The sequence below is a fragment of the Neovison vison genome, chromosome 6, assembly GCF_020171115.1.
Source record: "Neovison vison isolate M4711 chromosome 6, ASM_NN_V1, whole genome shotgun sequence".
NCBI classification, from domain to species: Eukaryota; Metazoa; Chordata; class Mammalia; order Carnivora; family Mustelidae; genus Neogale; species Neogale vison.
In genome coordinates this window covers 219852560-219880297 of record NC_058096.1, presented here as the reverse complement: position 1 = coordinate 219880297, position 27738 = coordinate 219852560, and the positions used below count along the sequence as shown (strand labels likewise).

The window sequence follows — 27738 nt, the reverse complement described above, 5'->3', positions numbered from 1 at the left end:
CTCCCAGCTCCACAGGGAGTCTGCTTCTCCCTCTGACCTTCTCCTCGCTCATGCTCTCTCTCACTGTCTCTCTCTCAAATAAATAAATAAATAAATAAATAAATAAATAAATAAATCTTTAAAAAAAAAAAAAAGGTCTCGAAATAAACGAAGCAAAAATTGACAGAACTTCTCCACCATGTGGATAGGATGAACTGAGATGTGTTGTTAGAGTAAAATGTTCCGCAATAACTGAAGACCCAGAAGGAAAAAAAAAAAGGAGGAAGAATGTAAAATATCTTGTATTGGGTATTCACTGAAGTGGAAGATTTTAAAAACACCCCTTGTGGCCTCTGGTCGCTCAAGCAGACAAAAAGTAAGAACGTGGATTTGAATAGTACATGAACAAGCTTGATCTTATGCTCACATCTATGGAACATGTATTCAGCCACTGCAAAACACACAGTAAAAAATGCTTAGGGAGCTGGTAGGAATGTAGAATGGTGTCATCACACAAACCAGTATGGTGACTCCTCAAGAAAGTAAAAATAGAATTATCATTTAATCCAGAAATTCCATTTCTGGGTATTTACCCAAAAGCATTGAAAGTGGGGACTCAGATATCTGCACATACATGTTCATAGCAGGGTTATTCTCAATGGCCACAAAGTGGAAGCAACCCAAGCGTCCCTCAACGATGAATGGATAAACGAAACGTGGTCCATCCACACAATGGAATATTTTTCAGCCTTAAAATGGAAGGGAATCCTGACACCTGCTAGAGAGTGGATGGACTTTGAGGATATGACTCTCAGTGACATAAGTTAGTCACAGGAAGGTCAACTACTATATGATTTCACTCAAATGAAATATTTAGAGTGGTTGCATTCATAGAGACAGAAAACAGAATGGAGATGCCGGAGGTGGGGAGTCATTGTTTCATGGGGACAGAGTCTCAGTCTGGAAAAGATGAAAAATTTCTGGAGGTGGATGTTGGGGATGGTTGCCCAATGGGAATGTGCCTAATATGGGTGAACTTCCCACTTAAAAAACAGTTTAGATGGGTAAGTTTTATGTTGTGTATATTTTACCACAATTAAAGATCCTTCGAGAATCTCTGTCTCTGTCTTTCTTGACCCTCCATCCTTCCCTCCCTCCTTTCTCCCTCCATTTTTTTTAAACCAATCACGAAAAAATCTTGTAGATTTCAGGGATAAGTGTGGGGATTTTGCCACCAAGGAGTAATAAAGAGGCATGAGAAGCCCCAAGCTTACGGAAAGGCCATGCAAAACCAACTACTCCTTGACTAGGGAAAGGGGCAGGAGAAGCAATCAGCTTGAACAACATGGGTTTGGGCTGTGCGAGTCCACTTACAATGCCTTCTTTTTTCAATACATGTATCGGAAGCATTTTTGGAGATTTGTGACAATCTGAAAAAACATGCAGATGAACTGTGTAGCCTAGAAATATTGACAAGCTAGGAAGAAGTTAGGTCTGTCAGGAAAGTATAGAATATATGCAGATTCTGGTCTATCTTATCATTTGCTACCATAACATGTACACAACTCTGTTATAAAAAGTTAACATCTATCAAAATTTATGCACATGAACACAGACCACACATGCATGCTATTCACAGTGTATCCTTATGTAGGCATAAGGTGAGTGATGCTTAATATAAAATTACCAATGTATTGTTTTTCTTACTGTTTTATAACTTTGCTTTCAAAGAATTGAAGGAATCGCAAGTCAGCCTATCATCACAGGTGTTTTTTTTTAATGCAATAATGTCTCAGATACTGTATCATGAACGTGAGAGTAATATGTCTGTCATTAAAACTTTGTAACAATTCATTCACTAGTGAATAGGCTAGACCACAGTGAGGCAGTGGTTTGGGTTACAGGAGGCCACCACAAAACAATCTTACCGCGGCGTCTTTGTTACTAATGCATGAACCATGATCTTTGCAAAGAAATAGGAATTTCTTTTTCATATTATCTTTTCACCTCTGGTGTCTAGTGTTAGTAATATGTACCACATATGCAGTGGTTTTTTTATCATATAAAATAACATTGATGGATTTACTGATAGACGATCAGTCTTGTAAAGAGATGATCTAAATTTATGGTACTGATAAATACAGTCCAGGGCTGTACATGTGTTTTCTCTTCCTTATGATTTTCTTAATACCATTTCCTTTTCTCTAGCTTACTTTCCGGTAAGAACACAGTGAGTAATACATAGAACACAGAAAATATGTGTTGATCAATTTTTTATGTTATCAGGAGGCCCAGCGAGAGTAGTCTAGTCATAGTTAAGTTTCTGGGGAGTCAAGTCTCCCAGCGAGAGTAGTCTAGTCATAGTTAAGTTTCTGGTGAGTCAAAAGTTATGCGTGGTTCTTTGGCTGGGTTGATGAGGGTCAGTACCCCTAAACCTCAGGTTGTTTAAGGGCCAGCTCAACTAATATCAACAACAAGGGCCAATATTACTGAACACCTGGTATGTACCACAAACCACTCAATTAAGCACTTGACATGTCTTCACTGTGCTCAAGGAGTGGGTGGGGGTTGCATCATGAGGCCGTGGAGACATTATTATCCCTACTGTACAAACAAAGAGACTAAGAGACAGTGAGAGGTTTAAGCTACCTGCTTAAGGTCACTCACCAGTAACTGATGAAGTAAAGATTTAGATCAGAAGAAGGAAAGGAAAAAGATCTTAAATTATTATTTCAGAACTATTATCCCTCCATGCATGGAATCGTCAAAGTGACTTCCCATGTTGTATAGCTGGGCAAACAGGCTCAGTCAGGTAAAGGGACATGACAAGGGGAACATGGGGGAGCCCCCTAGGAGCGGGTCAAGTCAGTCCTCAGGGCCGGGTGTTGGTGAGACGGTCTGAGAAGTGGGAGGCAGGGTGGAGCACGCAAGAGAAGGGTTGGGGGAGGCAGGGATGCCAGATGGAAGTCTTGGACTTGAGGTCCTAGGATGGAGGTCCACACACATAGGCTCAGAACCCTTCTGGAGCTCTCACGTAAGGGCAGCCAAGACCTGTAAGAGGGGGACCACCTGCACAAAAAGTCATGATAAGGATATTCATGACAGCATTTTGTGTACTACTACGAAACAACCTATGTGTCCATAGATAGGGAAGTGGGTAAGGAAATGGGGTCTATGCATATGCTGGCATACCGTGGGATAGATTTAGGAAAGTGGTTTAGACAAAGGCTCTAGGATTAGAAGTCCCCATAACTTCTTAGATGAAGGACTTTGGGCCAGTTGCTTCACCTCCCCATGCCTCGGTTTCTTCTTCTGTCATAACATTGATACCACAGAGGGATGACACATGTCTAGCCCTTGGCCCTTGGAAATCACTGAGCAGATCAGGTGTTGAAAGCTTTTTCTGTGGATAAGGTCAAGTGGAAGCCTCCAGAATTACTCCCTTCCATGCTCTTTGCCAATCAAGGGAGTAAATTGAATGCAGCATTGCCTCACAATGCAAGGGCAGAAGTTATTGCTCCTCTTGAAGGTGTAAAGGCATGGTGAGCGGGATCTCTGACCCCTCAGACATGAGGAACTAGGTCACCTCCCCAGGCAAGCCACCTAGATGAACAGAAGCACTGGCTGAGGGGAGAAGGGAATCCAGAAGGAGTAGTAGGGGAGGGAGATGATGAACAGTTGGAGCTGCTAGATTCGGGGGCAGCAGTGGATGGGTCCACTTTCTGACGTGATCGGGCGCATTCAGGGTGGTATGGCCATAGACTGGGTTCACTTTCTGGATGGAGAGAGACCAGCAAGGCTCCTGCAGTGGCTGCCTCCACGCATGGTGAACCTATCAACCTCTCTGCAAAGGACATGGACCCAAGTGGCATAGGGACATAGGGACGGACGGTCCTGGATGCCCTGGAGTACCTCCCAGGTACTGGGGCCAGCTTACTTTTGCTACTGTAACACATTGCTACAAACACAGAGGCTTAAAACAATGCAAGTCTATGAGCTTACAGTTCTGGGCTAACATCAAAGTATCAGCAGGTCTGCATTCCTTCTGGAGGTTCTAGGGGTGAATCTGTTCCTTTGTCTTTTACAGCTTCTGGAGGCCACCTGTTTTCCCCAGGGCTGGTGGAAGGCGGAGAGGGGGTGCATGGCTATGCCGGGGCTGCCATAGCAGACTGAGTAGCTTTAACATCAGAAATGTCTTTTTCCCTCAGTTCTGGAGGTTGAAAGTCCAAGATCGAGGTGTCAGCAGGACTGGTTTCTCCTGAAGCTTCTCTCCTTGGCTTGTAGATGACCGCTGTCTCCCTACATCCTCACGTGGCCATCCCTCTGCGTGTTAATCTCCTCTTCTTATAAGGACACACATCCTATTGGGTTAACGCCTTCTCTAATAACCTTATTTTACAGGAGGAGCACTTGGCTGACTCAGCCAGGAGAGCATGCAACTCTAGATCTCAGGGTCGTGAGTTTGAGCCCAATAAGCCCCATGTTGGGCATAGAGTTTACTTGAAACAAAAAACCAGCCTTTATTTTACCTTAGTTTTCTCTTTAAAGACCTTATTTCTAAGTAAAATCACGTTCTGAAGCACTGGGTACAAGAGTTCAATATAAGAACGTTGGGGGACACCCTCCAGCACCCATAAAGGGAGAAAGTTCCCATGCCCTGCTTTTTTGAAACACACAGACCTGGAATAGGGAAAGTTCCCTAGAGATATTCTAGGGGCCTTCCAAACCAGAAGAGGCTTGGGTCTTGCTCTTCATTACAGAGCCCAGAGAGGTGGCAGGTCCCCAGAAAGGAAATGACTTGATAGTGTCTCTGGGCAGTTGATGCCACAGACAGCCTCAAAGAACTTCCGGTGCCTCAAGCTGGCTGAAAATCAGCCTTGCGAGGCAAGGCTTAGGAGCAGCAGAGAATGCAGCAGTCTTGAAGGTTACAAGTATAAAAGTGGGGGACTGATGGCTCAGAAGCAGACTGGAGGTGGGCACCTGTGTGGACGCGTGGCTTGAGAATCAAACAGATCCCTCCCTTACTCTGGATGCCAGGACACTGCCCAAGCTGCCTGGAATTTTGGCAGTCTTGGGAAAGGAACATGTGGGCAGGAATGGTTTCCAACTGACTGATAGTTCTTAGCATCCTGGTGCAAAGGGATCCTTGCACAAAGTAAGTCACATTAAGAGTAAAAAAGAAGTTAAATTATTCACACTCTTTGCAAATTATGATTTATGTATGCTACATGAGTGTCACAGGCTTTGGTTTCCCATAAAGGCGACTGATTAAAAGGTTTGAGGCAAACCTTTCTTCCAGAAAGAAGGAAGCCTTACTGACATGTTGATTTTAGTTCCGTAAGACTCTTTTCTGACTCCTGACTTCTAGATCTTTAAGGTAATAAATGGCTATCATTTTTTAAAAAAGATTTTATTCATTTATTTGACAGACGGAGATCATGAGTAGGCAGAGAGGCAGGCAGAGAGAGAGGAGGAAGCAGGTTCCCTGCTGAGCAGAAAGTCCAGTGCGGGGTTGGATCCCAGGACCCTGAGATCATGACCTGAGCCGAAAGCAGAGGCTTTAACACACTGAGCCACTCAGGCAGGAATGACTATCATTTTAAATGGCAGCAGGAAATGAATACAACTATGATCTCTTATTCTTCCTGAAACTCATTGATTTTCTCACCTCTGAAAAGTGACTTCACCTCTCTGTGCCTAGAATTCCCCACCCATAAGTTAACATGAGTCAGTCACCATGAGAATTAAATGAGTTATTGTGAATTAATGCACTTAGCACAGTGTCTGGCACACGGTAAGTACATCAGAAGTATGACCTATAATTAGTGATCCTCGTCACTTTAAGAGAAACAACCACAGAAACACGATGCTGAAAGACAACTGACATTCAGACTCTTGTGTGGGAGTCAACGGGGTGTAGTGGAGTCTGAGGCTGAGCTGGTGAGCCCATACCTGGGCTGTTGTTCACTCCTTCCAAACTTCCAAGAAAATCCGTAAGTTTGGATTTGTCCACAAGCAAAATTTTGTAATGTTTAAATATTGGCTGCTAATTTTCCATATTAAAAACTCACTTTGGGGGCTCCTGGATGGTTCAGTCTGTAGAGCAACCAACTCTTGATCTCAGGCTCATGAGTTAAAGCCCCACATTGGGCAGGGAGCCTACTTAAAAACAAACAACAACATGCTTGCTTGGCAGGGAGCCTGCTTCTCTTTCCGCCTCTGCCTGCTTGTACTCTCTCTCTCTCTTTCTCTCTGACAAATAAATACATAACTAAATAGTCTTAAGAAACAACAACAACAAAAACAGACATAGTGACTAGATGTGGCTTGCGGATGTAATCATCGAGGAGAATCTGAACTTTAAATGTGCACAGGATTACAGTTTTGCTTACAAAAAGAATATCGACTAAGGATTGAAGAACTCGCTGTGGGCCAAGCTCTGGAAAACTACTTAAACATTCAAGTCATTTCACCTCACAATAACCAAAGTAGATGAGGAAACTGAGGCCCAGAGAGGCCAAGGGTGGATCTTGAGATCAGCCAGCTGGGAAGTGGCAGAGTGGGGATTTGAACCCTGGTGGCCTGGCTTCCCCAAAAGTCCCGTTCTTATTTTCTCCGAGACAATGCATCCCAGTGTTGGAACACAGTGGTATTTAGCGGGAGGGATATAGCATTATAATATGAGATCCATCAATGACTTATCATCATTATTTTTACTTCTACCACCTCCGGGTTTTGGCAGGAGACGGAGGGAGAGCAGGGGCTGGGGGAGGGCAGGGATGCAGACCTCAGGTCTGGAGGAAGAGCTAATTGTGGGGGAAGGTGATATTTGAACTGATGTCGGAGCACGGGATGTGAAAGCGGAAATCAAGCAGATAAACTTCTCAGAAGTTGTGAAGTAGGTCAGTGGCCTGAGTTGGGGGCTTCCCGCCCCATGCTCTATCTGAAATCAAGCTGGGTTCTAGATCTCCTACTGTGCCTGCCTCTCTACCTCCAGGGCTCTCTGCGCCTCCTCCCTCCTTCTTTCCCTCCCCTCCCTCTCTTTCCATCTGGCCTCCTACCCCTCCTCTTACCCGCCCTGTGTCTTCTTCCACGGGCTCCTCCACCTGAGGGCTGGGAGGCCCCTCCCAGGAATGATCTTTGGAGGCTAAACTTAGCGAGAGGTTCCATCCCCAGGCGGAAGCTGGTGGCTGCCGGCAGCTTTGTAAATATGCCGTCCCCACATCTTGGTCGCATCAAAGCCACGGAAACAGAAAAATGGTGACAAGAGTAAAGGAAACTCTAGTAGGGGCTGGGGCTGGGGCTGGGGCTGGGCATTTGGGGCTGCCCCACACCTCCCACTAGTCCTCAAGGTCAGAGAGGCATGAAACTGCATGCCTTTCTCTCTCTCTCTAGGTCTGGAACCTGCGGGCAACAACAGTTCCTGCCCAGGTGTGTATATAAGGTTCGGACTCACACAAGATGCCCGGCATAGGGAAAGTGCCTGACAAATGCTGCTCTTAATATTTCTAAATCACTTATGTCACTCGTGCACTTATGGAGCTCTTACTGTGTACCAAGCACCACAACAAATGTTTTTTTCCGAGCCTGATCTGATGTCATCTTTACAACAGACCTAGGGTGAGGACGGGCATCACCTCCCATTTTGCAGATGAGGAAATAGAGGCACCAAGGTGGGACTTGCTTGAGGTCACACAGCAGCAAGTGGCAGAGGGAAATTGGAAAGCAGGACCACCTGATTGCAAAGCGTGTTTCCTTCCCCCCGTGCCGGGCAACGTGAGAACAGTATCGACAATAATAACAATAATCCATCCACTTCTGGGGACTGAGCCCTTATCTTTGGGTCCTGGGTACCAGCCCCTCCCTTTGGCCACACCAGGATACCTGCTCATTTCTACAGACCATCTGATTTGTATGGGTCTCATTACCTGCCCCTCCCCCCATATTCCCCCCATGCTCCCACTTGCTCCAAGATTCCAGCTGGCTGGCTAGACCACCACTCTGTCCCCGATGTCTGCCATAGAGGTGCCTGGCAGGAGGGGGCCTCCACTTGCTCAGGAATGGGAGACTCAAGGGGCAGACAGACCCGGGCATGACATCTCTGGACAGCCTCCCGCTCCCCCCCTGCCCCCCCCCCCCCGCCTCTGAGCTTCCTACATGGAGTTGGGCCAACCGGGTTCAGTTTTTTGATCTGTAAAGTTGTAAAGTGACTTCCACGGGTGATTGCATCTACCCCTGTGCCTCTGCGAGCCACCCTTTCCCTGAGAATAGACGGACCCAGGTGCAACTTTTACTATTTATTTCCAAGACCCGTGGTCAGGGAGTCCAGGGCTTCAGACAGAGTCTGGCCCTCATCCCAGGATGTATCCGTCTCGGGTGGGAGGAACCTTAGGCTGCATGCGTGTGCGTGTGTGTGTGTGTGTGTGATGTTGTGTGTGTGATGGGTGTGACCATGACACAGCGCGAGGAAGTCCAGTGTGATGATCATGGCATCCCATGTGTCACACTTGGAGTGACTGTACGGCCCCTGTGGGTGACTATGGTTGTGATGATGACTTGGGTATGACTGTTCACATGTGGTTCTCACATAATGTTTGTGACAGAGTGTTTCTGACGCTATGACGTGTGTGCAGTTGTGCGAGAATACGATGCTTTGTGTGTTTGGGTGCAGTTGTGAAAGCGATTGTGGGGCTGTGTGATTCTCTGCGACACCCTAGGTGGGTCTGCATTCTCGCTCCCTCCAGGGCCCTCCCCCCTTCCTTCCTTCCTTCCTTCTTCCTTCCTTCCTTTCCACCCTTCCTGCTTTCTCTCTGCAAGCCTTTTCCAGGTGCCTTCCAGGGGCCAGGCCCTGACCTGGGTGCTGAAACACTCCCGGGACGTCCTAGTGGGACCGGAATGCGACAGAGCCGGGAGCTGGCCCCTAGGTGATGCCTTGGTAGCAGAAAACCAGCCGCCATGGGAGTAACGACACCAAGGAAATCGCAGATACTACGAAGTCTCTTCCCTCCCGGGAGAGCCGGTTATCACACAATTACCAGCACGCGGCACACGGGCTGTGCAGAGTCTCTGAGAACAACCTCGCACGGCCAGGAGAAGGGGGGCCACGCGGCTGCAGGCGGAACTTGAATGTGTGACTGTGGCCGCGGGTGGGCCTGGGCTGGGCTGTCCACACGGAGGAGTCTTGATGATGACTTTCTCCCCCCAGCCGCCCACGCTCACGAGAGTGAGGCTTCCTGTCTTCAGCCAAGTCCCCGGACCCCCAAGTCCCACTCTTCTCTGAATCAAAAACATAAATACCCACCCCTCGCCCCTTCTTCCTGAATATCAGGCAGATTAGCTACCCCCCCATTGGGGGCCTCCAGACTCCCGAGTCCCCGGGGCTTTGTCTTCAGGACCGCCTGTGGCAGGGTCCGCAGGGTTTCCTTTGGTGCCCGCTGGGTCTTCAGCCTTCGGGGGTGGCTGGGTCCTCGGCCCCTGGAGGTGGCCGCCGAGCTCTTTGCTTGCTGAGTTTGGGGCTCCCCAGAGCACCTCCGAGGTCCCACTGCCTGTCCGACCCCCATGATCTGCGGTCAGTCCTTCCTTCACACCATGAAAGCCCCGAAGTAGGAGCGGGTGCCGTCGCGGAGTCGGACCAGGCGCTCCTCCGGCACGCGGACCACCACCTCCTCACCGGCGTCCAGGTGCACCACGCCCCCCAGGAAGCTGCTGTCCCACCACACTCGGGAGCTGGCTCCCCGCGCGCAGGGGGACCGCCGGCTGACCAGCAGCTCCAGCTCCTCGGGGTAGCGGGGCGTGCGCTTGTAGAGGCCGTGGGTGATGGGCAGGCTGCCGCTCAGCCCCGGCGGGCAGCCCACGCCTCCCAGCTGCACCTTGGAGTAGACGTAGTAGTAGCCGGCCCGGGCGATGACCAGGGAGCCCTCGCGGTAGCCGAGGCCCCTCAAGAAGGCCAAGCCCAGCTTCGTCTCCCAGAGCAGCGGGCCCCCGCTGCCCGTCAGGCTGGAGTTGGCTCCTGGGGTTGGAGAGAGAGGGGGCCGGTCAGCACGTGCCCGTCTCTGGGTGAGGGAGCCTGACGACCTACCCCCCGCCCCCCGCATTTTAGGCTGTTTGAGAACTTTAGACGTATTAGGTCATCTTTACCCTCACTTTGCGGGGGGGTGGGAATGGAGGCACCCAGAGGCGAAGTCACTTGCTTCTTTTCTGTCCTAACTCGTTTTGTGCCCCCTCCCCCGCAGGTGGGGAAACTGAGGCATGGCGCAATTAAGTGACTGGCCCAAAGCATGAACACTTGGGAGTGGCAGAACAAAGGCAGGGGAGATGGACGGAACGCAGCCTGGTCCAGGAGGCTCCTCATCTCCACGCCCTTCAGTCTCTTGCTCAGGGAGCGGGAGCTTTGGGCCGGGCCTCCTCGGGTGCAGTGAATGAACTCGGCCAGAGGGCGTTACCGCTCGGGGCGACACCCGTGAGCACCGGGTAAGGGGCTTATTCCTTAAATGAGAGAAGTAAGTGCACGGGCGCTGCCTGTGGCCCGGGCCATGCTGGGAACAAAGAGTGATTGGCTCGCGTGGGCGGATGAGCGCTCGGACAAGCTGGCCGTCTGTCTGGTCTCCCCAGGACACCCTGCCCCCTCCCCATGCCAGCACCCGGGGTCCCCCTCACCTGTAAGGTGTGCGGCTGGGTTGGTCTGGTAGGACCTCCGCTCTGGAGAGAGAGGGGGAGAGGTGAGCGGCGGCTGTAATGGAGTGGGAGGGACGGCTGCTCCCCGCGCCCCCCGGAGGGGTCATGGAGTCTACCTCCTGCTGTCAACCCCACCCTTTCCGGAGTGGCCCAGACTTCTGCTTCTCGGGCCTGGAGGAGGGGCACCTGCTGGGCTCTGACCAGTTGTGTAAATCACATTGGGCAATGGGCTGAGGGGGCGGGGACAGCGTGGGAACCAGCCTGCCCGCCCTCCCTGGGGCCCGCGACCCTGACTCACCTTGCATCACCTGCTTCCAGGATTTCGCATCTCCGTCCTGAAAAGGCAGAGGAGCCCAGGGTGAGGGCCTGAGGGGCCCACGCACTGGCATCCTGACTCATGACTGTGAGACACACGCAGACACCACCCAGGCCCACGTGCACAGCCCCGCCCCACCCGGCAGCCTCAGTTTCCCCTCTGTAAATAGACATAGGGATGGTACCTCTTTAGGAGTCAGTGACTTCACGGGTGGAAAGTGTGGGCCAGCGCCCAGCACGGAGGAAGCACTATGTAAGGGTTAATTCAGTAAGTCCTAGGACGGATACATCAATCTGGACGGCAAGACACGTGGACATTGATGCCAATGCCAACAAGTGGGTACGGACACGGGGTGTAGGGCACAGACCTGGACACGTGCGTGACACACTGACAAGACACACGTGGACACATGGACTCAGATACACGGGTGTGTGATTGATGGGTCCACGCGGGTCTGTGCGCCACGCCAAGGCGTGAGCCACAGACAGGCCGGCATGTGGACACACGGGCACGCGGATGGATGCCGGACGGCAATGTGGAGTCACGTGAAGGACGTGCACGTGTGGCCCTCAGATCCAGGCACAAGGAGATGTGACCCGGAGACACAGGACACGAAAGCGAGGTCATGTGGCCGTGGCATGGGACACAGAGACACAGACAGATACATCCGCAGTCAAGGGAAAACTGATGCGGAGGGAGATTCTCACCGACCCAGACCCAGTGGGTTGGTGATGGTCCCCACAGTGGGGACCCGGGCATGACTGGTCGTAATCAGCAATGTCAGAGTGCCAGTACCGGGGGTTACAGACCACGGGACTCTATTAAGAACATAAAACCTGGGGAGCCCGAGTGCCTCAGTGGGTTAAAGCCTCTGCCTTCGGCTCAGGTCATGATCTTAGGGTCATTGGATTGAGCCCCTCATCGGGCTCTCTGCCCTGCTGGGAGCCTGCTTCTCCCTCTCTCTGCCTGCCTCTCTGCCTACTTGTGATCTCTCTCTCTCTCTCTCTCTGTGTCAGAATCAAAAAAAAAAAAAAATCTTAAAAAAAAAAAAAGGACATAAAACCTGCTCTAAGAGACTGATTTTATGGGGGGGCCACCACTAGAAGAAGTGATCGTCACAGCACACCAAAGTTGGGTTTGCTCCCACCACAAGTGATCATATCACAAAATAAATGCCTCAGATCAACAGGCTGTACCCCTGAACGGGCAGAATGCATTTATGTCTTGATTTTTAAAAATACCAGTTTTGATGGATTGAACACTTGCCCCTGGCACCACACACACAGTATCCCCTTTCGTTCCCTGGGAGCCGAGGACTCTTATTACCACACCCATTTTACAGATGAGGAAACTGAGTTTCAGAGAGACAAATTGACTTGCCTGGGGCTGCCCTTGGCCTGTCTCCTGTTCTGCACATGCACGCACAGAGAGATGCCCAGTGACACAGGCACCGCGCCCCCCGGCCACGAGCCCCGAGGCCCCCACTCACCAGCAGGGGGGTGACCACCGCCCCCATGCGCCAGTGCAGCTGAAGCAGGAACCAGCCCTGGACGGCCAGCCCGGCGGCCAGCAGCAGCAGCAGGAGGCCCAGGCCCAGCTGGGCTGCACTACAGGCCCGTCTCCGACGCCTGTGCCCCAGCCTCCTGAATGGGATGTCGGTCTGTCCGTCCACCGTGAACACCGAAGGTCGCACAACTGTCTCCTCCATGCCTGAGCGGATGAGGTCCTGAGACACGCGGGGGGCTGGGCTAGCACGGCTGCGTCCCCGAGGGCAGGGAGGAAACCACAATTGCCCAAGCCTCCTGGGCTTTGCACGCTGCAGACAGGCACCCGTGGGTCCCGGGGCCGCCTTTAGAGCAGGGGTTCAGCCCCTCCCCTTTCCCCACTGGCCCTCCTCTTCTTCCTGTCCCCCCACCCCCAGGCTGGCCCTGTCTCACTCTCACTCATGTGGCCTCTCACACTTTCCAGGGGCATCTGAAGATGTGACTCAGGTAGGGACCGAGCGGGGAGGCCCCAGCTTTTCCCTGCGGCCGCCTCATTGACTCTGTTACCAAATATTTCTAGATCATCTCCCGTGTGCCGGGCACTGTTCTAGGTTGGAGGGCATAGCTGTGAATAAGAGAGACCAAAGTCCCTGGTCTTCTGGACTCCTACTCCAGTGGGGCGAGAGACAACGAGCCTGGTAAATAAGAAGACACTCTACAGTGTGTTAGGGGGTAGTAAGAGCGGCGGGAAATCCAAGAGTGGTTTCTGTGTGTGTGTGTGTGTGTGTGTGTGTGTGTGCATGCGTGTGCGTGTGTGTGTGCACAGGTGTGTGCATGCAAGTTTTAATGGGAACTCACAGTCAGGTGGTGGAACGGTTGGTCTGAGAGTTGTCGGGGGGGGGAGCCCTGAAGTAGCCTGTGGAGCCCCATCTTTTCTCATCCCTCACATCCACCTTTCAGCAAAGCCCCGGTGACTCAGTCTCCAAGGCAGACCGCCACCCAAGCCCCCCGACCCCCATGGGTATACCCACGGTTCCCACCTCGCCCCAGTGCTGTGAACCGTTTGTGTCCCTCCCCCAGTCCTCTGCTGAAGCCCTGATCCTCAGGGCGGTGGGGTCTTGGGGGAGGGGACTAGGTCATGAACATGGAGTCCTCCGCAGTGGGATGAGTGCCCTGCTGGGAGATCTGCTCTCTCTCTGGGTCTGCAGGCTGGACGAGGACCCTGACCAGAGCCTGACCACGCTGGCGCCCGCCTCTCAGACCTCCAGCTTCCAGAACGCTGAGAAATAAACGTCTGTTGTTTAAGGTCCCCCCGCCCCGCCACGGCCCCCCCCCCCCCCCCGTGTAGGGGTCTTGTGACAGCAGCCCAACCTGCCGGTGCTGGCTCGGACTCAGTGGTTTGTGGCTCGACACTCCTTCCCTCTTGCCATCTCGTAATTCATTTTATGCCCTCTACCCAGTGTGAGCTTGTTTATTTTATTTTAGTTTAGTTTTTTAAGATTTTATTTATTTATTTGACAGAGATCACAAGTGGGCAGAGAGGCAGGCAGAGAGAGAGAGGAGGAAGCAGGCTCCCCGCCGAGCAGAGAGCCCGATGCGGGGCTCGATCCCAGGACCCTGGGATCATGACCTGAGCCGAAGGCAGAGGCTTTAACAAACTGAGCCACCCAGGCGCCCCTATTTTATTTTATTTTTAATTTCATTTCATTTTATGGAGGCGAAATTCACATAACATAAAACTAACCATTTTGAAGCGAGCAGCTCAATGGCATTTAGGATATGTAGGATGTCAGGTGATTCTATCTCCTTCCCAGATGTCTTCAGTGCCTGGGAAGGTGAGCCCCTTCCCACAAAGAGGCCACTCCCGACCCCGACCCCCGGGGGCCCCAGCCTCGGGCAACCAATAGTCCGCTTTCCTGCTCTACGGAGTCACCTGTTCAGGACATTCCAGAGAGTTCATAAAAGCAGAAACAGGCAATGTATGGTCTTTTGCGCCTGGCTTCTCTCACTGGATGTCCTGTCTTCAAGTTCCATCCACGTCGCCGTGTGTGCCAGCGCTCCCTTCTGTTTCAGGGCCGAGGAGTGTTTGAGCTCATGGACACATCGCCTTTCGCTTGCCCGCTCACGCCCTGGGGGATGTTTCCGTTGTTCCCACCCTTCGGCTACGGTGTGCGAAGCACTGCCAGGAGCACGTGTGCCCACGTATTTGTCTGGACACCGGTTCTAGGTCTTTCAGTTATAGCCTGGAATGGAACGGCTTCCATTGGCTTTTTTTCAAAAAAGATTTTTATTTATTTATTTGACACAGAGAAAGGGAACACAAGCAGGGGAAGTGGGAGAGGGAGAAGCAGGCTCCCCGTGGAACAGGGAGCCCGGACGCGGGACTCGATCCTGGGGGTCCTGGGATCATGACCTGAGCCAAAGGCAGCCTCTTAATGACTGAGCCACCCAGGCGCCCCTTTCATCAACTTTTTAAGCACATATGCCAGTCTTCATCTCTCCCCTGCTTAAAATCTTGCCATGGCTTCCCACTGTGCACCCAGGGGGTTAACCAATTACATCCTATGGGCTAAATGCAGCCATTCCCTCTGTCTGCCCAGGAGCAACCCTCCGGAGAGAGCACTATAGCAAGCCACAGGTGCCCAGCCAGGGGGAGCCCCCTCTGCCTGCTCCCCACTCTGCTCCCAGTGTCCACCTCCCTGACCGACGGCCAGCATCTCACCACCTCCCATGGTCTGTGCTGTCGTAGAGAGAATCCCAAGCCAACTCTGCTCTGAGCGTGGAACCCCACATGGGGCTTGATCTCATGACCCTGACATCATGGCCTGAGCCAAAATCAAGAGTCGGATCCACCCAGCTGCCTCATCTCTTTTCTTTTTTTTTCTTTTCTTTTCTTTACTTTTCTTCTTTCTCCTTTCTTCCTTCCTTCTTTCTTTTTCTTTTCTTTCTTCTTTCTAGCCTCTATCTATCATCATCATCTCTCTGCACACACACACACAAACACAATTTATTTTAAGGAATTGGTTCTTGTTTTGTTTTGTTTTGAAGTAGGCTCCACACCCAACGTAGGGTTTGAACTCATGACCCTGAGATCAACAGTCGCATGCTCTACTGACTGAGCCAGCCAGGAACCCTAGGAATTTGACTCATGTGATTTTGGGGTATAGGGAGTCCAAAATCCACAGGAGAGGCCAGCAGGCTGAAGATTCAGTTAAGAGTTGATGCTACAGTTTAGAGTTGAAAGGCCAGAGACTCAGGCAGAATTTCAATGCCACTATGTTGAATTCCTTCTTCCTCTGGAAACCTTATCTTTTCCCCTCTTCTGCCCTTCAACTGATTGGATGAGGCCCACCCACATTGTCAAGTGTGGCCTGAAAGTCAATTGACTATAGGTGTGAATCACATCTAAAAAATACCTACCTAGCAATATTTACACTGGTGTTTGACTAGGTTGACACAAGTTTGACACATGGCTTGGTTGAACCAGAGAATGACTGTTATTGGATCTAAGGACTATACTGGTGGCCCCACGATAGGCAAGTGTTCTCACATTGCCCTGTTCTCCTTTCCTCTTCGAACATCCTCACTGTCTGAAATCAACTCCATGCTGTCCTTAGAATGTCAAAGACCCTGTCTCCTGTCCATCCTGGGGGACCACAGGTGCTCCAACAAAACAACACCCCATGTGCTAAAATAAAGGAAGAAAAGGAATCCCAGGGCAGAAGAAAGGGGAAATCAGCAAGCAAAGAAATGAGAAGAAAGACATCAAGCTGGGTGGGCAGGTTGGCTGGGACACTTAGTGAGTGATGAGGATTTTGGAGTCTCCCCTTGACAGAGGTCCCTGCCAGTCAGGGTCTGGAGGGGAGGGGGACGCCGGCTGTGAATCTATCTCCCCCCCCCCCCCCCCCCCCCCGTAGTCCTGGAATCAGGAGGCGGGGTTTACAGGACCTGGGGGGTCTTAGGGAAAAGGTGCTGAGAAGGGGCGACTGCAAAGCTCAGGGCTTTTCCGGTGACATAGAGCAGGGAATGGGTCCCACCCTCAAGAGTCCTAGCGGTGGAATTAACCAGAAGAGGCATCTAGGACCCCACTTCCCCTCGGAGGCCAGTGAACCCATTTGCCTGTGGCTGCTGCCCTCCACACAGCTCTGGGGTGCTGTGACCACAATGCCCCCGCACTCTCCGCCTTTGACCGCTGACTCAGACCTTCCCTCTCAGCTGGCTCCCTTGCTCACTCACCCTGAGCTCCGGTGGAAATGTCGCCCGGCCTGCCCCCTACCGCCCCCTCCTGGGCACCACTGCCCCACACCGAATGCCGGCGAGGGAGCAAACGGGGTTGACCCTTGAGCTGCAGGTGAGACCAGGTGAGAAAGCGGGTGGGGAGGCAGGTGGAAAGGAAGCTAGCGGAGCGTGTGGGTCAGAGTCGGTAAAGATACAGGCAAGCCTGCGGCGGGAGGTGTCGGCGTGGGCCAGGCGGGAGTGCCCGGAATGTAGGTGGATACTATCCGGGCGTAGGTGGGACCACAGGTCAAGGTTCAGATGACAATATCGGTGGTAGGAACGCAGGTGAGGGTGCGGGCAGGGGCAGGTAAGCACGCAGGTGGGAAGGCTGGGCTGAGGGGCAGGCCAGGTGGGCAGGCGCAGGCTCCCTGGGGAGGAGGGAGGGCACCCTGCAGGGGGGGGAGGGGGGAGGGCACCCCGCAGGGGGAGCGCAGGCAGGAGCCCGGTGCGCCTTCAGGATGGAGCCCAGGGGAGATGCTGGTGAGGGAGCGGGGGATTACAGCTGCCTCTTTCCCTGTCAAAGACCTTCCCACAGGGGGAGACACGCGGCAGATGACTGCAGCTTTATTGTGGGGATGCGGGGAGGGGTCAGTTGGGACAGCCGTAGACGATCATGTCCTCCGCGAAGTTGGCCAGCTCTTTGCACTGTTTCTCATTCTCCTCGTCCTGGCATTCTTCAGCCTCGGGCCACAGCTCGACCCATGTGTCTTTGCCGATGATGTACCTGATGCTGGTGGGGGAGGGGGAGGCAGGACAGGTCAGGGGCAGGGCGGGGCTGGGAGGGCGGGGCAACCTGGGCAGGCCCCGGGCTGGCACTCACTTGGGTTTCTGTCCCCACAGGTCGGAGGAAACGCCCCACATGAGGTAGCGCTTCCCCTCCTTCAGCTTCAAGGCTTCTCTGCACTTGATGTGGCTGATGAACTTGCGTTCTTCGTTAACCTGCACCTCGTCAGTGCCTGGAGGGCGGGCAGTGGGAGCTGAGCGTGGCAGCGGGAGGGAACTGGGAGGAAGGGGGCGGGACTGTGCGGCAGAGGGCAGAATGCAGGGCTGACCTGATTTGATGATCTGGTCGATGACCATGATGTAGTCGTCAAAGGCGTCCGAGGGCTCCTTCCTGACGAGCCTGGTCTTGTACACTGCGGGGGAGGGGGTGGGGGCGTGGGGGTCACCCTCACCCACAAGCGCACCTGCGCACATGGCCTCCCCACCCCCGACTCCGGCCCAAGCAGATCATGCAGGATCACAGCCCATCTTGCAACAGTCCCTGCCCCCGCCCAGCCCATCCAGCACACACGATCCTATACACAGCCACCTATGACTACAGTCCGTGCACAACCACAGCCACAGACACTGCGGCTCACACACGCTCACGCATGCGTAAACCTGCTTACCGTAGTCCACGCCCGGCTCGCAGGCCCTGTCCAGCCGGTACTCCTCGGTGACCTTGTCTGCCTGGTGCATGAAGCAGTTCTCTGCGGGGTGCATGAGTGGGGGGCACGGCTATACCCTACGTCTCATCCAGGACCCCCCAGGACCCCCCACTCCTGGGCCCGTTCCTCTGGGTGCGGTCCCCCCCTCCAGCCTGGAAGGAAGGAGGATCCAGGGGGTGTGGTCACCCCTTCTCCAACCCCCTGTGCTCACCCTCAGCACAGCGACACAAGTCCTGGTGGCAGAGCTTGCTCAGCAAGCCGTCGTCTTTCTCCGGGTGGTAGAACTGGACACAGTTCTCATCTGTGGGCACAGTGGTGCGGAAGGGTCAGAGGGCTTGCGCCTCCAGCCCAGAGAGCCAGGAGGCTTGGATTCCAGTCCCTCAGACCTGGAGATGGCAGGTCCCCAGTGCTGGGGCCCTCGGACCTGGAGATGGTACGTCTCCAATCCTGGGACCCTCAGCAGCCCCCACCTTTCAGATCCCTGGGACCCTCAAGCCCCAGGTCCCAGGTCAGCTGCTCACCCAGGTTGTAATAGGAGTAGACCCTGACGGACCCAGGCTGGATCAGGCCCACACTGAAGTACTGGTGCACTCTGAAGGATATACAGTGCTCCTGCTTATGCGGGATCTGGGGGAAGGAGGCCGGTCAGTGGGATGACACGGAAGGGAGAACAGCACGGGTACTGGCGGTTGGAGAAAATGAAGGATGAAGGCGGGATATGGGTGGGGAGGGTGGAAGGAAGCAGAGGAAGCTCTGCCAAAAGATTTAGGAGACTTCAAACAATTCATGTTCTGGTTCTCCAAGGCTCGCAACTAGACTGCACTCATTGGCCTCCTTCCTTCCCAAGAGTGGCCATGTGATTGAGTTCTGGCCAACGGACTGCCATCTATGTCCATAAAAACATCCCGTGCTTAACGATACTGAAGAGTTATTTACAAGTTGCTGGGACACCTGGGTGGCTCCATTGGTTAAATGTCTGCCTTGAGCTCAGGTCATGATTTCGGGGTCCTGAGTTTGAGTCCTGCACTGGGCTCCCAGCCCAGCGGGGAGCCTTCTTCTCCCTCTCCTGGGTTGACCACCTTTTTCCACATGCCCCTTTCTCCACCACCCAGCAGTAGGCACCTCATCTCCCCTAGCCTGGGCCTGGCCTGACCCAGAGGAAGGATAGCCAGCTAGAGGTCAGGGACCCATTGGAGGCTTTACCTTGTCCAGGTAGAGGATGAGGGTGTTCTTATTAGACAGCTTATTGTCCAGCTCATATTTAGAGAAGTATTTCTCGATACCGCTCAACTGGGGGAAGAGTAGGACTTGTGAAAATCCTCCTTAGTCTTCTTCCAGACCCCAGGATTCTTCCCACTGATCCCAGCCCCCAAACCCACAAGCCCTTCATACACCATTGAGGTCATCAATGTTAGGAGAAAAGCCAGTCATCATGGATATATCCAGGATCGACATGGCAGCATCCGTTGCTCCCAGGTACCTGATTGGGGCAGAGAGAGGACAGTCAGGTCCCAGGGTGGGGTCAGCCCTGGGGGTCAGTTCCTGGACAAGGGGGGGTCTGATCAGAGGTTCCTAGTTCCCACATAGCAGCACAGAGCAATATTAGATTTTAGGAAACATTCCCCAAAGGGACTAAGGGAAAGGCAGTATGATGGTCAAGGAGACGAACAGCTCAGGCTCTAGAGCCCAATTGCATGGGTTCAAATCCCAGCTCTGTATGACCTCTGTTGAGTCCCTTGCCCTCTCCATGCCTCAGTTCTTCTAGAAAATAAAGACAAGGAAATGTTACCATGGTCTAGATCAGTAACACCGGGGTACAGTAATCACAACTGCATAAAGTACAAATCTTGTTTCTAGCTCTCCAGTCTACCAATCGCTTTGCAAATAACAGATGCTCATCACAGTCAATGACCAATCACGCCACTTCTTTCAAGTCCGTCGGTGCCAACTCCCTGAGCCGCCATTAGTCAGTTCATGCACTGATAGCGTGGCCTGTGGTTGTGTTAATTCTTTATCAACCCACCTGACGTTTTGGGAAAATGAGTTATTGAAAGAGGGAACTAGCCAACAAAGATGAAAGCACGGCGGAGAAATGAAGACTGGTTAAAGACGGGTACTGCTCGAGGTAAAATTTGAATAGCTCACAAACGGAGCTAGAGAAAACACAGCGGGCTGCGGGAATGTCCCCCCCTGCTGCAATTTGAGGGACCAGCTATGCAGTGGGAGGAACCTGGGGGAACACGAGCCCATCAACACAAGTGAGAAGAATGGCTGTGACCAAAGGTTCAGCTGTCCCAGAGGAAGCAACACTGGCAGAGACGCAGCCACTGCAAGGATTAAGTGTTGGAAGTTGACCTAAGTTGAGGTTGACCTAACTAAGAAGGGAACATGACAATTCACAACTTCGTAGGAAGGATGCCTGCTTTATCCATAACCCAAGTTACACAAAGAGGAGGAAGGAGGTGATTTCCAACCACAGTTCTTTTGATAAGTGTTTTACAAAGGAGAAAAAAAAATCACTTCCATCACAATGTTCTGATGTTTTCATTTACAGCATCCTAAACAAATTCTCGTCTTACTGTCATTTTCATTTTCTCTGTATCTTTATAACTGGCAATGTGAGAGTTTTCGATGTTGTGATAAAACACTTTCAAGGTCATGGAACAACTATAACTTCCCCCATTGATTGTTGGGATTGCTTGCACCGGCCCGCCTCTGTGGCCACGGCTAGTCTCGGACTGCTGAGGGCAATGAGGGCTGTGTCCGTGGCATCTACCTCCTTGGGGGACTTCACACAATACCAGATGCACAATGCGCTCTTGGAAAGGATTAGGTACCGCAGATATTATTCGTGAGAAGTCTTGTTATGGACAGAGGAATGGTCAAGATGACCCCCCAGTGAGCTATCGTCACTTACCTGGTACAGATGTTAAGACGCATGGTGCTCTTGGCGTCCTGAGGCTTCTTGCCTAGGAACACAGAAGACAGAAAAATGGGAGGGGGGGATCCTTGGGTCCCGATTCAGGAGGGGGGGCAGACATTAGAATGGGGTTAAGGGAAGGATAACAGGTAGGGGCTTTACTCCATTTACCATCATCAGGGACTCGTTGAATGTTAACCCTGAGGTCAAAGTTCCGGCAGGAGGCTTGGCTTTTGGGCTGGGCATAGTACATTGTCACCACCTGGTGGAACAGTGCGGGCAATGAAGTGTCAGCCCACCTGAGTTGAGAAGGAGAGGGTCCCTCTGGGGCAGAGGGGTTGAGAGAAAGTGGCGGGCCAAGTGGATGTGTGTTCCTGTGTCTTACCGACAAGGTGCCTTCTCCTTTTCCTTTAGCGATCACTTCGAAATTCTCATTTTTCTTCGTCTGCGGGGAGTAGGGAGAAAGAAGAGAGGATGTCGGGAACAAAGCCTTCCCTTGGGTATAGTAATCATCTGCTCTCCCTCCTGCCTCTGGCAAACCCTGGCTGGTGTGGAGGGTGATAGCAAGGAGGGTTTGGTTAGGCCACTGTACCTCTTCTGACCGCAGGAGGCTAGCAGACTCCCAGAGGATGAGGTGCTTGATCTCACTGCTTCGACTGGGCAGTTTGATGGACACCTCCAGGTTCAAGTCCTTGTGGCGAGGGACATCCTTCTGGTATTGGGCCAAGGCTTGGAATACCATGAAGGTGGCCTAGAACCCAAGAGAGAGGAAGAGACTCAGATCAGAGGGAGAGTGCACTAAGACTGTAGCCTAGGATGCCACCCCCACCCCCAGAGAGGGTAAGGATGAGATTGAGGGTTGTTAGACACTGAGGACAGGCTCCACATTCTCCAAGGGATAGAGGCTTAGACCAGAACTTGGAGACACTGACAACAAGTCTTGTATTCTCCAGAAATTGCAGGCGTAAGACTGAGGCTGTAGCAATACCGAGAATGTGGCCCAGACTCATCCAGAGGAGAGTCTAAGGTAAGAGTTTGGAGCCACATGAAAATGTGTTTAGAACCCACTTGTGAAAAAAGAATGAAGTTGAAGCCTGAGGTCACTGACCATATGACCTAGAATCCAAAAGGGATACTGAGAGTATGACTGACAGCTTGCCAGAAAGAAAGGGGGTCAAACTGGAGTCTGAGGTGTTTGAAACCATGGCCTAGAACCCACCAGGGAGAGAAAGGCTGGGAGTCGGGTGGAGCTGAGGACCTGGTCTAGAACCCACAGGAAGATGCGCTAACGTGGAGTCGGGTGGAGCTGAGGACCTGGTCTAGAACCCACAGGAAGACAAGCTAACAGGGAGTCGGGTGGAGCTGAAAAACCTGGTCTAGATACCTGGAGGCTCAGAACACAGCTTGGGGCATTCAGAATGTAGTCTAGATCCCACAGGTGGGTTCACACCTGAAAAAGCCTGATCTCTCAAATCCACTCCAGCCCCTCTGGCTTGTGGGAAAGAAGGACTTCCCCTCAGTCTCAATGTCTTCTCTTGGAGGCCAGTGGGAGGCCAGAGGAAGTAGGCATGCAGGTGCCTGGGGGATATGGGGTCACTTGCCTGGGTGGAGCCATAGCCACCTCCGTAGTATCTTTGCTCATTGAGCCAGCGCACGACAGGAGGTGCAGAGTCAAAGTCTTTGAGCAGCAGCAGGGCCAAGAGGGCGTAGGATGTGGCTTCCACACTATAGAGCTTCTGGTTAGGCTCCTCCCAGCGTTCCCTGTCTGTGGAGAGAATCCCCACCACCCCATGCTCACTGCTCTGTCCAGCCTGGAGATGGCTCAGAGAAAGCTCAGAAGACCACAACCCCTAGACTTCTTGGTGTTCAAGTATCCTTATATGCAAGGCCCTCAACCTGCTGGCTCCTGCCTCATTCTCTTCTCTCATTAACCTTTACTCTTCCACTTGAATTCTCAACTGTACCCCCACTGAGCTATAAGAGATTCCCTAAACTGTCCATTCTCATTATTCCCTCTCAGTCTTTTGATATTCTGTTCCCTCTACTTGGAGAACCTCTTCTCCACTTAACTCCTGTTAATCCCATCCTGCACAATTTGACTTCAGTGGTACGCCAAGACTGGGTGACAGACCCCTGTCTTTCCTTCTGTCTCTCAAAACATCCTACACTCTCTTGTTCCAGCATTATCATTCTCCATAGCAATCTATTAACTCACATCTTTCCTCAACTGGAGTGTGGGGCCATGATGGCAGGGGCTATACCGTATTCACTGTGATGTCCCAGGTGCCTAAGAAAGTAGTTATGGCAGAGATTGTTATTAAGAACCGTTCTCTCCTCTTCCTGGGCACACAGTTGGACTACATCTCCCACATATCTTTGCAGGCAGGTATGTCCAGATGATGGAGCTCTGGACAATGGAATGGGCACTGGCAGTGACAGGGACCCCTTCCACGCCTGGTCTACGTCCTTTGCATAATCCTCCTGACTCTTTCCCCTTCTACTTGGATGGAGTGGGTTCCAAGGACCTGGAGTGGCAGAGCCATGAAGAGATAGAGGCTGGGATCTGGGCATTAGTGTATGGAGGAGATCCATCCATGAACAATAAACTTCTATTGTGTTAAACCACTTCGGTATATGTTACATCATGTTTCTTGACTATGTTCCATCAATCAGGGCAAACCTGGTACAGATCATCACTGGAACCAATGATTAAGTGCTCACTAGGTGCCAGGCACTGTGCTAAATTGCCTATGGCATTATCTTGTCTAATCCCAAAGACCCTTGAGATAATGTTAATGTTAGGACAACAGGAGTGACAGAGCCCTTATGGGGTGCTAGATCTTCTACCTGCATTACTTGTTCAATCTTCACAACCACCTACGATGTAAATATCATCTTAAGATGAGGACCAGAGAGGTTCAGTGACTTGTACAAAGTCACACAGTGAGAACATGGCAGAGCAGGATCTGAATTGGGGTCTGGCTGATGTCAGAGCCCACGTCCTTGCTCCTGGGTCATAGCAAGTGCTCAATACACACTTGTTGAATGAAGGAGGCCACGGACCTTCTTGTGGAGCTTACAATGAGAACTTTGCACACCTCAGAGCCACCCACCCAGCATGGCTTAGCACCATCCACTCCAGCTCCCCTTGAATCTGCCCATCGCAGCACAGCTTAGTACCCTGCATGCCAGTTCAAGATGGCCCCCCCCACCCCCAGCCATGCATTCCTCTTTTGCCTCGTTAGGCTGCCCCTCACCTTTGGCTGTCCTCAGGAATTTTCTGAGGAGGTTTCCCTCCAGCTTGCCTATCTGGGCGAGGGCGTAGCCAGCAATGGCCACAGAATAGGATCCCTGCAGGTTCTCGTAGTGGGCTTCAAGATACTGTCCTGCCTTATTGATGCTGCCCGGCATGCTCTATAAGAAAGAGGATCGAGTACTTTGGTAAGTTGGACATTACTGCCACAGAGAGCTGGTAAGGATCACAAAGGCACCACTTCTTGGGTACCAGGATGGTTTCTGTCCTTGGGACACATCTTTCTTGGATCGATCTTCCCTCTCCCACACCCCCACCGGGTTTACCAGACATTTTAGTCACCATGAGCTGCCTTGTTGTTGAATACCTAAAAGATGCCGGGGACAGTTTATATAACCAGCGGTGTCCTGGTAGCTGCTTAAGGCCTCCAGTGTGTGTTTGGGGGTAGGGGAGGAAGGTGGCTAGTTTACAGATTTCCAGTTACTGTAAGGGAAATACTCCCACTGTGGTCAGTTTCAAGCTACCACCATGACATGCTTGAACATGGAGTGGAGAAGAGATGTCTCAGATAGGCACTTGTGAGCTAGTGTGAATGATTCAGCATCCTGCTGGGAGTTCCTCTTGTCTCATCATCAGCTTCCTAGCTAATACTTACTATATATGCCCGCCTATTTTTTTTTTAATTTTTAAAATTAACATATAATGTAGTATTAGCCCCAGGGGTACAGGTTTGTGAATCGACAGGTTTACACACTTCACAGCACTCACCATAGCATATACCTTCCCCAATGCCTATAACCCCACCACCCTCTCCCTACCCCCACCCCACCCCCACAACCCTGTTTGTTTTGTGAGATTAAGAGTCTCTTATGGTTTGTCTCCCTCCTGATCCCATCCTGTTTCATTTATTCCTTTCCTATCTCCCCATTCCCCCCATGTTGCCTCTCAACTTCCTCATATCAGAGAGATCATATAATTGTCTTTCTCTGATTGACTTATTTCGCTAAGCATAATACCCTCTAGTTCCACCCACGTGGTCGCAAATGTATGCCAGCCTATTTTTATCATCATTCTTACTGCACAGATGAGAATACTGAGACCCAGAGAGAGGAGGGGTAGAGGAAGACTCGATCTGTAGTGTTTGCGGATTTTCATGGTGTAAATACAACCGTGGCCAATTTCAAACTACAGATGTGGAGGCAGTGAACGCAGAGTTGGGAAGAGGTGGGCAGTAGCACAGCGTTTGATAGTATTTCCACCATATACGTGTGCAAAGAACCTCGAGATGGATGGGTGTACCAAGGATAATGATGAAAGTGAGTAACTGGGAAGTGATGAGTTTTGAGTGTTTTTTTTTTAACCTGTTTTTTAATGTTTAATGCATCGTCTAATTTACTTAAATGTAAACTTCTATGACTTAATTTTTAAAAAGATTGTATTTATTTATTTGAGAGAGCGAGTGAGAGAGAAAGAGAGAGCACAGGAGCAGAGGGAGAGGGAGTGGGAGAAGCAGGCTCCCGCTGAGCAGGGAGGCCAAATATTGCTGTGTTGTAGTAGAAAATAACCCTTTTGCCTGCCCAGCTACCTCTCCTTCATCTACTTCTGACTTTTGTAGGAACTTTTCTTTCATTTACGTGCCATAGTGGAAGTGGCCATATTTGCCAGTAAGGCCTACTTCTGGCCTCAGCTGATTGGCCCAGCTGTGATCACATGAGCATGATGGAGCCAATCAGAACCAGTCCCTGGGGGGCTTCTGGTTGGCTCAGTCATGAAGCCTCTGCCTTCTGGCTCAGGTCATGATCCCAGAGTCCTGGAATGGAGTCCCCCATGGGACTCCCTGCTCAGCAGGGAGCCTGCCTCTCCCTCTCCCTCTGCCTGCTGCTCCCCCTACTTGTGCTCACTCTCTCTCTCTATTAACTAAATAAATAAACTCTTAAAAAAAAAAAAAAGAACATTCCCCAGGGATCTGATAGCCTTGGTTAGGCTATTCCCCCAAAGAAGGCAGCCAGCCACATTCTGCCCAGCTGGGTGGGTGGCAGAGAAAAAGGAATTATTTGGCACAGAAGGGCCTGGGCTCCTCTTGGGCACTAAAGATTACCCCCCTCCCACCCCAGCTCCATCTCTTTTCTGGGTTCCAACTAAGGGAGAAGCAGCTGGCTGACGTGAGATCCTGGGCTTCTGCACTTGGTAAGCTAAAGGTCAAACATGCTACTCTTAAAAACCCAGGACAAAGCAAATAGAGCAATTACAAAGACTCTCAGAAGCCAATCTTTCTAAGTTTCTCCGCTTCAAAGCCAAAACCAGAGGAAAAGGAAATAGCCATAAGACAGCATTTTTAATCATTTCCCTTTAAGGATCATGGTTCCTTTGAAAATTTCCTAAAAGACAGGCACCTGGATAGCTCAGTCAAACACCTGACTCTGGATTTCCGCTCAGGTCAGATCTCAGGGTCCTGAGATGGAGCCTTGCATAGGGGCTCTGTGCTTAGCAGGGAGCCTGCTTGAGGTTCTCTCCCTCTCCCTCTCTCCCCCATGTTCTCTCTCTCAAGTAAATAAATCTTTAAAAAAAAATAGAAAGGAAAAGAAAATTTCCTAAAAAGATCTCTCAGACTAAGAAAATAGTCTTGATGTTTTCTTAGCTCTCTGTTGTGAGATTTCTTTAGGGAAGCAGCAAGGATACAAGGCACTGATCAGGCGGGAGTGACATGGAAAGTGGGCTTGAGGGGGCTTTGGTTGACATTGGTGAAAACTCTCTGAAAATGGTAAAGCAGGGAGAAAGGACCTGCTCTTTGATCTCTTTGTGTCTCAGTTTTCTCTTCTGTAAACTGGGGATAAGAAGAGTAGCCTACCTCTTGGGCTCTTACAAGGATTACAGGACTTAACCATGGGAACGTCTTAGATGAGCGTCCTAGTTAATGACCCCCAAATGCTGGGTATTGTTATGGCCACCGGGGTGGTTGTTATTGCACTGGGGAGGACAGAGAATCACCCAAATGTAACACCTCACCTCCAAGGTGGATGTGCCCTGGGTAGGGGAGGGGAGCAGGGCAGACACTTACATTGACCTGTCCTTCGCAAATATCCTCAGCCTCTTTCAGTGCAATGAGGACAAAGGCTGTGAGGGACACGTCCTTCTCCTTAGAGTCCCGGAAGCCACCCTAGAATAGGAAGCAGGAAACAAGGATAGGGTCACCAGTGTGTTCCCATTTGGTGACCAATCCCCTTGCCGGGTGAGTAGGTCAAGGCAGAGCTGAACCTCTCCTCAGCGTCTCCTTAGGAGGCCACTCTCTTCAGTGTTCATTCACTCAGTCCATGTCACGGGTGCTGTGAAAAAGATGGCGGGAAAGAACCAGACACTAGCCCAACCCTCATGGAGCTTTCCGTATGGTAGGGGAGACAGACATG

General features: G+C 51.5%; 2 protein-coding genes across 3 annotated transcripts in view; both read right to left on the bottom strand.

Annotated features, from left to right (window-relative positions):
• Positions 1-9560: 9560 nt before the first annotated feature.
• On the bottom strand, positions 9561-12677 carry TNFSF14 (TNF superfamily member 14). Of its 2 annotated transcripts, none has more exons than XM_044255435.1 (4): positions 12459-12677; positions 10952-10988; positions 10636-10677; positions 9561-9988 (listed from the first exon to the last, which is right to left on the bottom strand). In XM_044255435.1, exons 1-4 carry the CDS (start codon positions 12675-12677, stop codon positions 9561-9563), a joined length of 726 nt encoding a protein of 241 aa, XP_044111370.1. The 2 variants fall into 2 exon arrangements, with proteins under 2 accessions (XP_044111370.1, XP_044111371.1); XM_044255436.1 differs by having other exon boundaries at positions 10952-10992; positions 12571-12677.
• Positions 12678-17279: 4602 nt separating this feature from the next.
• Positions 17280-27738, bottom strand: part of C3 (complement C3) — a 33034-nt gene continuing 22575 nt past the window's right edge. The window contains exons 27-41 of the mRNA XM_044254417.1: positions 27393-27491; positions 24339-24495; positions 22683-22846; positions 21674-21832; positions 21467-21526; positions 21253-21343; positions 21079-21130; positions 19554-19641; positions 19365-19451; positions 18683-18788; positions 18373-18462; positions 18123-18203; positions 17784-17867; positions 17552-17687; positions 17280-17461 (exon numbers count right to left, since the gene is read on the bottom strand). Coding sequence (XP_044110352.1) covers positions 17320-17461; positions 17552-17687; positions 17784-17867; positions 18123-18203; positions 18373-18462; positions 18683-18788; positions 19365-19451; positions 19554-19641; positions 21079-21130; positions 21253-21343; positions 21467-21526; positions 21674-21832; positions 22683-22846; positions 24339-24495; positions 27393-27491 — 1596 coding nt within the window. The 3' untranslated portion in view covers positions 17280-17319. The remainder of the gene's footprint in view (positions 17462-17551; positions 17688-17783; positions 17868-18122; positions 18204-18372; positions 18463-18682; positions 18789-19364; positions 19452-19553; positions 19642-21078; positions 21131-21252; positions 21344-21466; positions 21527-21673; positions 21833-22682; positions 22847-24338; positions 24496-27392; positions 27492-27738) is intronic.